Source organism: Setaria viridis, chromosome 1, assembly GCF_005286985.2.
Source record: "Setaria viridis chromosome 1, Setaria_viridis_v4.0, whole genome shotgun sequence".
In the NCBI taxonomy this organism is placed as follows: domain Eukaryota; kingdom Viridiplantae; phylum Streptophyta; class Magnoliopsida; order Poales; family Poaceae; genus Setaria; species Setaria viridis.
Window position 1 is genome coordinate 2,769,716 of NC_048263.2, and position 13,731 is coordinate 2,783,446.

Genomic DNA, 13,731 nt, shown 5'->3' on the forward strand with positions numbered 1-13,731 from the left:
CTCTTTTTCACTCTAGCGTTTTGACAAACAAATTGTTATACACTGTACTTGTTTCGTGATGAGACTGATCATTGGTCATACATCCTTTGTGTGTCATGTGGACAGTAATGACCTTGCCTGCAGCACAACAGAGATTTGGAATGAATAAACAAGCCACCACCGAATTCATTCTTCGCCATGACTACGCCCTGCTTCAGAATGGTGCAGCTGACAGTGGTCTCAGGCTTATTCACGCACTGCTGCAGCCTGCACTCAATTCATATATGCACTGTACTCAAGTAACCATAATGCAAAGGCACGTGAGGTTTGCATATCCAAGTTAAACCGCGCACGTTCCAACACTTCAACTGTAAAATGTAAAACCAATTTCAAACTTATTCAGAAGTACCTCCATCCATCATCCCAAATTACTATTCATTTTAACCTTTTTTAGATATCTACCTTTTACTTACATGTCTAGACATACGTCTAAATTATATTAAAAGTTTTGTACGTAACCAAAACGAACTGTAACGGAGGGAGTAGAACAGGCTACGTCCACGGAGGCAAGGAATCTGAATTTTGCGAGAATCTGACCAAAACCCAAGATGCCGTGTTGCCACTCGCAAGAATCGGACATGGTGCTAAATGCAAGGCATGATAGATTCTTTGTACTTATGGTGAAAGGTCGACGCATACAGGTCATAATCTGCAGGCTCAAACCTAAGAAGCTATAGCTACCTATGGCCATAGCATAAATCCCTGACTTCTGCAACACCAAATTTGGAACAAACAGGTAGAAGCACTACCGTGTTTGCTCTGAAAATTTGAGTTTCTGACTTCCCCCTAAGTAACTTCTCCGTTTGGAACAAGCTATTCAACTATATACAGAGTCTGTACAGGGTGGAATTCCACAAAGAATCGGTAATCTGCAAGGAATTCTATTCCTCCTGTTAATATGCCAAGGTTCTTCTTGGCGTCGACGACTTGCTAATGCGTTTATTGATGATCCAATTATTTGTCTCCATTGCGTTGGAGAAGCCTAGCAGCTATGGTGATGCAGCTCCAAAAAAGAATGCTATCCTACATGCCTTATGAATGCTAAGGCAGCAAGGAGCATCACAGCACCGCAAGGGTTAAACTCATTCTAACTGGAGGGGATAGGAGCTGAGTTACTTCGTTCTTCTGTCAAGACAGCAACAGCAGTTTCCTCCCTTGATGGAACTTTAAGCCAAACCTTCATTGAGTCGTAAACAGTAAATCCTATGGCTACTGATGGCACCACCTGTGAATGAGTGTGTGAGATGTATATTTTGACATTAAACTCAGGATATTTGCTTAACTAACTAAAAAATGAAACGAGCATTATGTAAAGAATAGTTGCATGAGGCACTCTTAAAATACTACTAGTGATTCACGCAACCAGAACAACAGTGGACAGCCTTGATAAAACTTTCTAACAACTTCATTATTCAGCTAAGCTAATTAATTGACAAAAAAGTGCAATTGCTTAATTGAAGTGAAGACTTTGGACTCCGACAATAAAAATCAGAACTAGCTTGTCCAAAGTCAGGTTCTACAGTCAAGACAAATGGGAATTGCAGTGTTTCAATAGCTTCTGCTTACCTGTCACATTTGACTGGCAGCTACTTTTTTAAAAAAAACACACACACAACTAATAAACTTTAAATGGCGCAAAAAGGAAATATCTCACCTTCAAATAGTTGATAGATAGTCCTGAGAATAGTTGTCGCCAACCTTGCTGTTTCACTATCATAACTAGGCTTTCAAATGTTCCTCTCCCCACAAGGCTAGATGATGAAAGGGCCTGAACCTGAAAATGGTGCATCACATATTATTGTTTATAGAACATCTAAATTCTTCAGAGTCACATGCTATGAGCAAAACTATACCTGCATTTGCCGCCTAACAACATCAATGGGGTATGTTATTGTCTGTCCTAGCAAACCGGCAACTGATCCACAACCAAGTTTTGCTATGATAGCTTTCCTATGCTCTTCAGGAACATGACTCTTCATCGTCTCATAAAAGTAGAATTTAAGACCAGAGTAAGGGAAGATTCCATATAGTGATGGAGCTGAAGAACAACAAATCATAGTCAATAGAGGGTGAGTGTATTATAAACTGGATTTGAGGAAGCAGTGAAGTACAATATGTTCATACCCATGCCACGGTATAGGCCTTTCAATCCATTTTGTCTGTATATTGTTTTGACACAATCCCTGATCCCTTTGTAAACTTGTTCAGAGGGCATACATTCACTAAAACCGACATTCACTGCACCTTTTACCTGCATAGAGGATTACTAATTAGAAAAGTATTTACAATAGAAGGAAATGGGCTATACATTCATAAGAGTATGCTAGATAGATCCTATCAAACACAGCAATATCAGTCAAGTGATGCTGATCAGATCCTTGTGCAGAAAATATGCTGACCCATAGTACATCAAAGGTGACTTAAAACCCAACAGAAGAACCGCGGTTTTCCAGTTCAATGAAGGATGCAAGAAGGATTTGAACCAACCTGATAAGCCAACTTTGTGCGGACTAGATCAAGAGGGTATGTACATATGACAGCTGTTCCTCCAGCTATTGATCCGGCCATGAGATCAAGAACAGGCCCTTGCTCAACATTAGGAAAACCAAGAATGATCCACCGGCGGTATTCTTCATAGGCCATATAATGTAAAGCTGCATAAGGAACAATTCGAGCAACACTAGCTCCATTCCCCCTAAGGAAAGACAATTCAAAAGTCAAGCTCAAGAGTGCAACATGGATAGCGTACCATTTGTCATGCAAACTAGGAAGAGGCCAACCTGTAAAATCCTAAAATACCTTCTGTCCGATAGATTCTTTGGAAGGATCCAATCAATCCAGAACCATGAAACTCTGCTCTTCTTGTCTGAAAAGCTCCAACAGAATTTCAAATATCAGATGGCTGCTTCAGATTCGTGATGATATCAGTGATAACGAACAAAGTTTCATGATGACCATTTGCAGTTTACATAAAAAAAAAACATAAGACAACTTATTTTCCTATTTGTATAGTCCAGCAATATGAACAAATCAACTAGATGCCCCCACCCACCCAATGAATCAATACTCTTTAGTTGTACTTTCAGTTGATCAAAATTCTGTTAATTTTTGTAAGCAGATTACTTCGGTTGGCACTTGGAACTAATTTTCCTTTGCATGAAAATCCTCCATAGTAGTCCATTTTTTATCGCTGATATGCCATATGTTCTGCTCTTTCATCAAGGTACTTCAAAAAGGAAGAATTCTGACCATCGGCCAAACTAGCAGTCAGTGTCAGTTATATGTTGATACCAGGGTCACTGGAAATGTTTGCTAAGCTATACCACATATTTACATAACTTCCTTCCTAAAAGGGTTGCTTTGCTGTTACATAATACTTCACCTGGTACTATCAATTCCCCCCTGCTTTCTTCCATGTTACATAATGCTAAACCTGGCATTATCAATTTCATAGTAACAAGGTGGCATGTGCATGGGAAATTGGGAATATAGGCAGATGACCAAAGAGACAAAGAGTAACATCAAGCTAGAATACCCACCCACAAATTGCTTTACATGAGCACATCAATCAGGATGTTCAATTTTATTCCTTCCAGCTTTGTATTTTATCAGAGGTTTCCATCAATAACCACAAGAGTCCAAACCAAACAGAGCCAACAGTTGAGCTCAACCCGAACCTTAATTTACCAATGGAGGCATAAAGCAGGTTTTCAGCCTAGCAATCAACTACTTCGTCAAAAAATCAACCAGTTTTGCAAAATCTTTCCTGCCATGTATCCTTAAAATTCACAATATACTGAATCCGATCTTTCTCACAAAGAGTACGCTATGGATTACAAAGAACCAATCCTGAACCTGATACCTCTAGCAAATTGTAAACAAACTGTGGCATGACCATAGTAGACGTTCAGCTACCAACAACCCGTAACATTACTGAAGCGTTTTAGAATGACTTGGAAGTTTGTGCCTTCTACTACCAGGAGCCTCTAAACCAGAACACACAGCTAGAGCGTGCTACCACCATTCGAGATTCCCTGATCACGCAAGTTGCATCGACAAGAACAAGAATCGAGAACCCTGGACCATCGACTAACAAAGAACCCACCGCCTAAAGCTGGGCAAGGACAGCCACCGCAGGAAATCGCATCTCGCATCCCGGTCCCTCGACGAGGCCAAATGTGCCACGGGAACATTCGGCGCGAGCCCAAGATAGCCCTCCAATCCGTCAAAAGATTCTATCTACGCCGCTATCCTCTACCGAGTAATAGTACAGAACAATCCGTTCTTGCTTCGCGGGATCGCGGTTACCTGGAAGAGGATCTTGACGCGCTCAAGCGGCGCGACGGCGGTCTTGGCGACGCCGCCGGCGACCCCTCCGGCGAGGAGCTCCCGCACGGCGAGCGGCAGCGCGGCGCCGCCGACGCCGCGGCCGCTGGTCTCCGCCGCCTCCCCTGCCCGCGCGTCCATGCTCCGCCCCGCCAACGCCCGCCTCTCTCCCCTCCCCTCCCGTCGCGCGCGCGGCGGTACGCGGGACGAGGAGAGAGCGAGGGTCAAGAAGAGGCGTCGCGAATGGGAGGTGGAAGAAGGGAAGAGGAGAAGGGGAACAAAGAGACGGAATCAAATCAAAGCGGGCGTGGCTGTTGGGCGCGCGGGCCCCACATGTAAGCGGGCGCGGTGGGGGCCACGCGGACGCGGCGGCGGAAAGCGAAAGGGAGCCGCCGGTCAGCCGTGGCGGAATTGGGTCCGGCCGGCGGTTGGTTGGTGGTGGGCGCGCCAAAAGCGAAGTCGCCGGTGCGCACGGCTTTCCTTCGGAATGTTTTTTTTTAATTTTTGTTACGAGGGCGGCCACAAGATTCATGATGTTCCAACACTCTGTGGTACACGTGGTATAGCGGCTAGAATTGTTGCAAGAATGTCCAGAGGCGGAGCTTCAACTGATTTTGAGAGGGCGAATACTAATAATCTAGAGCAATTAGCATTATTTTAACCAGGATAATTACTGTTATTCCACAGAAAACAACAAACTCGAGGGACGGCCCCCTTTGGTCTCCACTATCCTCCACCATTGAGAATGTCTAGAAAGTAAGGGGAAAAAACAACTTTTCAGACTTTTTGTATGAACATGAATACATGATTGAGATTTGTTAAAACATTTTGAAATTGAAAGAAAAGTAGCTACCGAATTAAGCTGTAAGCAAATGTTCTTGTGCATTCTGTTACCATGGGCTCGTACATTGTGTTGCAATGGCGAGTTTATCAAATTGATGGAGGAGGAATTATTAATGTGTTGTGCCGTAGTAAACCTCATTGAGTTAAATTTTGTAGCAAAACTCATCCAGTTATCTTTGTTTGAGACTGAGAAACTTGAACAGCAAAATAAGTAGCCAGCAATTGAGTTAAATTTTGTAGCAAAACTCATCCAGATATCTTTGTATGAGACTGAGAAACTTGAACAGCAAAATAAGTTGCCAGCAATTTGATTTTGTCGAAACAAAAGTGGCATTCATTCTATTGACATTTCTTTTTAATTCGCCTTTAGCAATTATCTTCATATTGCACTTAGAAAAATACCCACTCCATTTGAAATCTAGGATATTGTTTTCACAGACATTGGTACTTTCAGGGTTTTCAGCTGACAAGCTTGCTTCAAATATCACTACGATGTATGTAGATTTTGGCAGTGATTAGTTGCATAATTTTCTTACTGGAACTATCCCATCAAACTTCTCAGGGCCGCCTAATCTTCCGATCCTTTAAGTAATATGTAAATAACCACATGCTTTTATACATTGCTAACATCTTGCCGTTGAAAAACAGATGCTTTTCCCTGACAAGCTAAAAGTATTCATATCAAGTGAAATAATATGGCCAGTACTCTACCCATATTGTTAGAAGTATATAAAAGTATCGTTTTATAGATAAGTCAAAGGAAACCTCCTAGATGGTATGACATCCGACAGGAACAAGATTTTAGCAGATCAAACTACATTCTAGAAAAAAGACATAATTTTACATGCTTTTATGAAACACGTGAAGTACATGATGCCAAAAAAAAAGACTGATACAAATACATGCAGATGCATAAAATATGGAGATGAAGTATACAAATGCATGGCAATTCTCTGATCGAGGAACACTAACAGTAAACTATCTAGTGCTCTCCATCGCTGCCCAAAATGTTATAGCTGGTCAAAAGGTACTGATACAAGGCATTCTCCGAACGAGGAACACAAACAGCAAACTTTCTAATGCGCCCCATCTCTGCTCAAAATGTTATATCCTCTAACAGACACAGGACCTGTCAACAGGCATACCAGATGCTAGTTCATTGCCCACAGCCAACCAGGGAGGAACGCACATGCTTTCTTCTTCAACAAGCAAGCGGTGCTCCGTCCGAATGGTGACCTGGAGTCTAAAAGCATCTTCAAATGTAATTGAAGGATCATTGCTTAGACTTGTCATCGTCATCTGAACCTTCTTCATCATCAGATGACTCCACTCTGTTAGGTTCTTCACCACCATTACTAGTTTTAGTTCGCTTCTCTTTCTTCCGCTGCTTCTTCTTTTGGCGTTTCAGGCGCTTCTTGGCTGTCCGCTCCTCAGCTGCTTTAAGCCTCTCCTCCCTCCGCAATTCGAACTCAGCCATCTCTTTCCTCTTTTGGTAGTCAGCATCCATTCGTGATAGCCGGTCCTGCTCTCTCCTCCTCATTTGCCGATACTGTTAAAAGGAAGAATGCTTTACAGTTAAAAGATCAGATCATATCCATACTAATTCTCAAGCCTCAAATCACTCATTACACGATTTGCTAAATAGGAATATGGATGTAGATTCATGTTAGAAAATTCAATAAACAAGATAGTTAAGAATAAAGGAAAGCAAAGGAATCTTAAGTGCATGATACGCCCAAAAGTTTCATGCTTTGCTTAGATAGATTGTTTCTTAAGTAGGTTTTGGTACTGTAAAAAAATCTACTGTGATTCAAGAATCATGGCAGCCTTTCTTTTGAAACACACATCAACCAGATAATCTGTGCTGTTTTAACACCAACATATGCAGCTAGTTGCCAACAGAAAGGCTTTCATTTCGACAGACTTTCACTCAAAATTACAGTTAGAGACAACATGAGTTATGATTAGAACATTTAAACTTCAGGGACCAGAAGCATTTAGCCATTTCCGACATTCCCATACAAAACAGAGATAAAAGCATATTTTTTGGAGCTACAACAACAAAATCCTACTGAAACTAGTAAATATTTCTGCAGTTTACAGTAAGTCAGTAACCACAATGTGGTCCTTAAAAACGAGACAGTACCCACAAAGTAAGGACATTACTATGCTTTTTTTCTTGGCTGAGAAAAGAGCAACCTGAAGGCCTGGAGCCCTGGAGGAATGATTGGCTGGTTGAGTACACTATTAAAAGTTACTTAACTTTATCCAGGCCCCAAATATACAGGAAAATGTCCTTAATGCAAATAGCACATATGAAAAATTATGAATCTTCTTCAGGCTATTTACCCTGACATAAATATCAATCAAGTCTATTCAGGCCAAAAATCTATAGAAAATACCTTAAAGCACATAGTGCTGCAAAAATACTAAATCTTATCAAGGTGCAGTTCTAGTCTTGCAGTTATTTTGACACAGATTAAAATGAAAAAAAGGCGAGCCGACTGCTTATCCCCAACCAGGTCAACAGAAGTCATTTTCTTCATTTTTCATAATGATATTGAAAGATGTAACCCTTATAACTAGAGCATCTACATTGTTTAGAATCAGGGAAACCAAAAAAAAAAATCTTGTTATTAACACAACTCTTTCTGGTTTCCCTGATTCTAAATAATGTAGATGACTAATGTAAAAAAAAAAACTTGCTATATGAGTATAGCCATGTAAATCATCAGTACTTTTATATCTTCCCAAAAGCATAAGCTAATGCTAAAGCAAGAGGTGATTAATATAACCCAAAAAATCACAAGAAACAGGAAAAATTTACATCAATCAAACATAAACTTTAACAGAATGTCCACAATGGTTCATGCACAAGCAGAGGAAGGGAGGGAGGGAGAGTACCTGGTGGAAATCACCAGAGCCAGATCCAGCAGATGACCCTGATGTGTTACTGACACGAACAGGGACATTCTCCATGATGCGCCTCAGCTTCACCTCCAGGTCCTCCTCATCCTCTCGCAGTTTTACTCCTCCTGAGCCCTTTCCTGCAGGATCAACCACAACCAGCTCCTTCCCAGTGTCACTGCCAGAAGCCTTTCCTGGTGGTGCTATAGGGACTAGCTGCTGCATGTTGCTATCTCTGCTCGGAGTTGTCATTGCAGGATACAACTCTACTTGTCTTTCAATCTGCCTGCACATAAACAAATGACAATGGATATGAACGTTGAGTTTCCGTCAGGTATGGTAACATTCGGACATCAGGTTCATGCTATGCAGATTGAAATTCCTAGTTCCTTCTAGGCTTAAACAAATACATAATGTATTTCAATGAGCATGTCAAGTCAACAGAGCTGAATGTAGGAAATCTTGAAGTTCGGAATCACATGTAAAAGCAATAACAATATGATTGCCACAAGCAGTTCAGCTAATGTTCGGCATCCCTGGATTTCATTATTTTTAGTGAACTGTCAAATTCGAGGTTCTAAATAAACAAACATGAAACAGGAACCTCACTGACACACACCAGATGCAGATGCAGCCACCCCACTACACCATCAGGACATGACATGAGGCCAAAACAGAACAGGTAGTGCACTGCTACAGCAAACTCATTTGAGGACAAGAGAAACCCTCTTAAAACGAGACATGGAAAAGTGATTATGATGACTAACCAGTAACCATGGTTTCAAAGAAACTAACATTTTGTTTGTGAACACGCCAAACAAATGGTGAATTGTTAAATTAAGAAAGAAAGAAAGAAAGAGGTGAAATGAAGTACAGTTAGCTGACAAGTATGAAATAAGTTTGGGGAAGTATAAAAGCACTAATCCATGGACAATGTCTCCTAAATTTGAGGCAAGGAACTGAGGAAGTGCATCCAAAACTTTGATTTCATTAGGTTCGTTCCTGAAAGACCTTCTGATTGACCTCGTAGCTTATAGGGTTGAAATGGAATATGTCAAAGGGAACTCAAATCCTTGATTCGTCAGCAAGAACGAGTTTGCTACAGTCTTACACGGCCATGAATAATGCTCAGTTCGCCACATAAGACAATTTGCCCTGACTTGAGAGGTCCTTGCAGGGAGATAAGTCCCTCGATCTGGAAGAGAGAACTCAAGGCAAACATCTCCGCATATCCCCTAAGGCCTCGTTCGGCAAGAGTGGATTTTTTCCACAGCTGATTTCATTCTAGGCCTGGATCAAGTGGATCCTGATCTGTCACTAAATCCTTGTGATCCGTCATTCCAGGTCAGGATAGAAAACAGCAGTTTCAATTTCTTGTTCGGCTGGACAGAGAATGAATCCATGCCATGTAAAGCATACGGAGTACCAAAGCAGAACATACAGAGCGTCAGGCAAACATACGGAGTACCAGAAACAGAACAGTAGCAAACAAAGTGAGCTAGGAGTACTGGAGTACCCCAGGCACTGTCATACGGCTGCCACAGTGAGCTAGGACTACTGGAGTACGGTTTTGAAACACAACACCTCTCTCTGAATGGTAGCTGCAAGGACTCAAACCAGAAAGTAGAAGAAATTACATCTCAAACGACTGCAGATCACACCAGGCACAATAGGGACACCACACGCACGAGGCCCGGCCTCAACATCACCTACATGCCGATAAGCAAAAGGAAATTAAAGCAACAATTTACTGGAAGCATCAAGAAGCGAGCATGTATATATACAAACGATAACTAGTAAGCAAGAAGATATGTAAAAGACATGAGATACAATTTCAGCAAGTTGGGATAATGGCTTCATATCATCGTGAACTTATGATTGAGAACTAATATGGTACCAACCTGAGATGCAGAGCACTATGCATTTCAGCAATAAAGGTAGCGCGCACATTTTCTTTAGGTTCTGAACAAACTGATGGAATATCATCATATATAGTTCCCATTAATACACATTACTAGGTCTACTGATTTTTGCATCAATAATCATCTGCACAGCACTGCAAAATGCAGAACTGTACTTCAGAACTGTACTATGTGTATTCTGAAATCCATCAGAAACTCAAGATGAGAACAAATGCAGTCTACATCTGCTAGTGTTAAACAACCAGCATTATGCATAGATGAGAATCAGAGATCACACAGTAAATACAAAAAAAAAAGCGCAAGAGGAGACTCCAACTCCTTCCAGAAGAACTACAAGAACTTCCAAACTTACTGCACGGCGGGCCAGTACTACCCCAGTTGCTGCTGCCGAGTGTCTAGGGACCCAAATCTAGCGCAAGAATTCACCACCACCCCTCATGACCCAAATCCAGCGCAAGAAATTGCAGTAGACTGCTAGAATCTATAAAATCTGAGAAGGGATTGATTGGATTCAGCGGATTTCTTCTAGGGTTAGAAAGGGAGAGGAATTGATTGGATTCAGCGGATTTGTTTGACCAGATATATAGCAAACCACATCGGAAAAACGCACCTAGCCGACGTGCTCTACCTCACCGGCAACAGCGGCAACTACACCAAGAACCGGCCGGGAGAGGGGAAGGAAGAGAGGGCGACGCTTACCGGTGAGAAGACGGCGGAGAGGGTCGCCGTCGGGGTGCGCCGCGCCGCCACGCCGTCACCTTGCGCCGCCGCCTCGCGCGCCGCCAGCTCTCCCCCGCGCCGCTAGCTCTCCCCGCGCCGTGGAGTCGTGGAGGATTCGATCCGGAGGGGAAGGGGAAGGGTGGGGTTTCAATCCGGGCCAGAAAGGGTGGGGGAAGGCCAAACCGGGCCGGTTTCTGTTCCGGACCGGACCGAAACGAACAGTACTTCCGAAGCAGGCCTGGTTTCGAAACGGGCCCCTCCAAACCACCTGGAATGAGCCCCGGAACGGCCCGTTCTGAGGAAACCGAACGGGCCCTAAAGTTCTAAATAAACCACGTAGCTCACCGAAGTCACTCAATCCGGAACACCCGCAGCAGCAACCTACGGTGCCCCAACCTGATGGAACCGAAGGCCGGAGAGAGACGGGGCGAGATCGAAGGGCGCCGAGCAGGGTGTTGAGATGGAGGAGGAAGCGAGCTCACCAGCTGACGGAGCCGAGGAATAACCGCTTCAGCTCCCGCTCCACCGGTTTCGCCTCTGTCCCCGCCTGGAGAAGAGGAGGCGGTGTTTGTTCCTTGCGCGCGTGCGGACGGGCGGCGTGAGGCCGGCGACGAACGAGGAGCTGCCGCCGCCGCACCGAGTGGGGAAGGGGAGAGAAATTTTGATATTTGACACTGCTTTTAACCCTCGATTCGCAAGCCTTTGTGCGTATTGTTTCAATTCAGGGGTATGTACTTCCCTTCTTTTCCTTTTCCTTTTCGTTCTTAGACCTACTAAATGGTCAAGTTCCTCCGTATGTGACACAGATTAGAATCGATCTTTTTGGCTCCCAGGTTCGAACGCTCATCCTCTCGCTCGCTCGTCTCTATCTCCTCATCCTCTCGCTCGCTCGTCTCTATCTCTCACGCGTGTTGACTATTGAGCCGCCGGCCTCCCATGTTGAAGGCAATCTGCTCGTCCTCGCGGAACCGCGGCAGCATGTTCGGCGAGGCTCGCCGGCACCGCAGCTTGAAGTTTGCTTGAGTTTGGTAGTGGAGTACGGCAGGTAGCACGCCTGCTCCACGACCCTCTTCCTTTTTCAGCTGGCTGGACACCTTCCCGGCGATCTTGTGCAGCACTCAACCTCGATCGCCGATGATGACCTCGACGCCGGAAGCGGCAAGGACGGCCTTGGTGAAGAGGCTCGGGTGGACCTGCGCTGTGGTGTCCGAGGTCCCGAGCTGCTGCAGCGGAGCCGCGGACCCGCCGACCGGTCGATCCAGGGTGGGAGCAGTGGATGCGGCGAGGCGGGTCCGGGAACGGAGGTGACGCAGACAGAGAGGGTGTGGACGGGGCAGAAGCCGTAGGCGCCAGCGCCGCCGAGGTCGCCGGAGGTGGACCGCGCAGGAGGCCCGTGCGAGCGCGGAGAGCGCCGGGGTGGAGGAAGCCGCCGTCCTCCCCCTCGGCGGCGCACGCCGGCGCCTTCTGTTCTTAAGCAAGCGAGAGCCACGGGGGAGAAAGGCGGGATATTTATTTATACGCCATTCACACTACTTGATAGAATGGCACCTACGTATTTATTTACCACCGATGAGAAGTTTTATCGACACATTTAACATTTTCTTCGACGTTGCATGCTAAGTCACCCCTCTATGCTGGAATCGCCATGCGAAATGACTCATATTCCCCTAGCCTTACCCTTCTACTCCCCGCGGGTCACGTCCGTGGCTTGCGTTCAAGTCCCTGGCCGCGTCCTCCCGCCCGCCCTCGCCCAGCGCCGCCGCCGCCGCGCTCGTCTCCCACCTCACCGACACCACGACCGCGCACCACCAGCTCGGCCTCAAGCGTGCCTTCGCCGCGGCGGTCTTCCAGCTAGAGAAGAGCCCCCACACTGCGCCCGTCCTAGAACCCGCCCTCAGGGCGCTCTTCTTTGCGCTAGACACCGCGGGTTCTGCCGCGCGCGATGCTGCGCTCAGGCGCCACCTCCCGACGTTCTCCGTCTAGGGCCACCCTCTGATCGAGCTCACCCGCGATGACGCGGGCGCCTTCGCAACATTCCTGAAGGTGTTCGATGAAGCCTGCAAGCTTGTGGTGGGGGAGGAGGCTCCTCCTGAGGTAGCGGTGATGAACCCTGACCTTGATGCCTGCATTTTGCGTGGGAGTCATTTCACAATGGTGCGCTGGGTCGGGACTCGGTGCGGGGGAGTTGAAGGATAAGGCCAGGGGTATGGGAGTCATTTCGCGTGACGATTCCAACATGGAGGGGTGATTTGGCGTGCCACGTCGGAGAAAATGGTAAATGTATTGGTAAAATTTTTCTCCGGTGGCAAATATGTAGGTGCCATTTAAATAGCATCCCAGGGAGTACCCATTCTGATGATGGAAAATAATTAAATATCCTAAGAAAGGTCGATGCAGGAGCCTGGATCCAATCAGTGTAAGGAGATAAGGCAGGGACAGGGATGTCCATTCAGTTGGCCTGAGAAGTGAAAAACAAAACAAAATTCGTGAGATGGAGAAAGGGAGAGGAAATCCCCGAATCAAAAGAATTCGCAGTATGAGCGTTAAAAGAAGTAAGGTTTACGAATTTAGGGTAAAATATCGAAATTTCTCGGAAGGCGATGAAAACGGTGATGACGATTGGGCTCGGCGCTACCTGGTACCAATTTCTAGCGGGCCGGCCCAATGAGTATTTATACCCACCCATACGTGTTTGGTGGGTAGTCTATTAAGATGGGCCCAGAGTTTCTCTCTCGTGCGCATGAACCTCTTGCGCGCAAAATTTTTTAAATAATATTATTTCGATAAAAATTGCGAAAATAAATACTAAAATCGAGAAATTGCAAATATTTTGGCCACGCGTTGCTTGCTATTTTGGGCTGAGAAATCGACCTAAGTCTAAGGGTGGTAATGGATTATGGACCTTATGCCTCCTTCACAATCCAACTTAGCAGGGATAGGCTATGTCTGTAGGTAGCATTTTGTATCCAGAAAC

General features: G+C 45.1%; 2 protein-coding genes across 3 annotated transcripts; both read right to left on the reverse strand.

Moving 5' to 3' along the window:
- Nucleotides 1–624: 624 nt before the first annotated feature.
- On the reverse strand, nt 625–4,604 carry LOC117849827 (mitochondrial carrier protein CoAc2). Its single transcript, XM_034731532.2, has 7 exons — nt 4,348–4,604; nt 2,820–2,905; nt 2,527–2,734; nt 2,164–2,290; nt 1,893–2,077; nt 1,694–1,813; nt 625–1,264 (listed from the first exon to the last, which is right to left on the reverse strand). The coding sequence occupies exons 1-7, from the start codon at nt 4,504–4,506 to the stop codon at nt 1,127–1,129; spliced, it is 1,023 nt and encodes a 340-aa protein (XP_034587423.1). The 5' UTR covers nt 4,507–4,604; the 3' UTR covers nt 625–1,126.
- A 1,494-nt stretch (nt 4,605–6,098) lies between these two features.
- Nucleotides 6,099–10,889, reverse strand: LOC117849842 (uncharacterized). Of its 2 annotated transcripts, XM_034731548.2 has the most exons (4): nt 10,737–10,883; nt 9,753–9,824; nt 8,113–8,401; nt 6,099–6,757 (listed from the first exon to the last, which is right to left on the reverse strand). In XM_034731548.2, coding segments are annotated over exons 2-4 (567 nt in total). In that variant the 5' UTR covers nt 9,755–9,824; nt 10,737–10,883; the 3' UTR covers nt 6,099–6,481. The 2 variants fall into 2 exon arrangements, with proteins under 2 accessions (XP_034587439.1, XP_034587446.1); XM_034731555.2 differs by lacking the exon at nt 9,753–9,824 and having other exon boundaries at nt 10,737–10,889.
- Between the last annotated feature and the right edge of the window lie 2,842 nt (nt 10,890–13,731).

What these genes read in the sequence shown, in the direction of transcription:
- LOC117849827 (XM_034731532.2), bottom strand. Translation starts at nt 4,506, where the DNA reads ATGGACGCGCGGGCAGGGGAGGCGGCGGAGACCAGCGGCCGCGGCGTC. An exon ending in GCGTCAAGATCCTCTTCCAG is followed by an intron (nt 2,906 to 4,347) that starts GTAACCGCGATC and finishes GGAGCTTTTCAG; the next exon opens with ACAAGAAGAGCAGAGTTTCA. An exon ending in GGTATTTTAGGATTTTACAG is followed by an intron (nt 2,735 to 2,819) that starts GTTGGCCTCTTC and finishes GTCTTTCCTTAG; the next exon opens with GGGGAATGGAGCTAGTGTTG.
- LOC117849842 (XM_034731548.2), bottom strand. An exon ending in GCTCTGGTGATTTCCACCAG is followed by an intron (nt 6,758 to 8,112) that starts GTACTCTCCCTC and finishes TCCTTTTAACAG; the next exon opens with TATCGGCAAATGAGGAGGAG.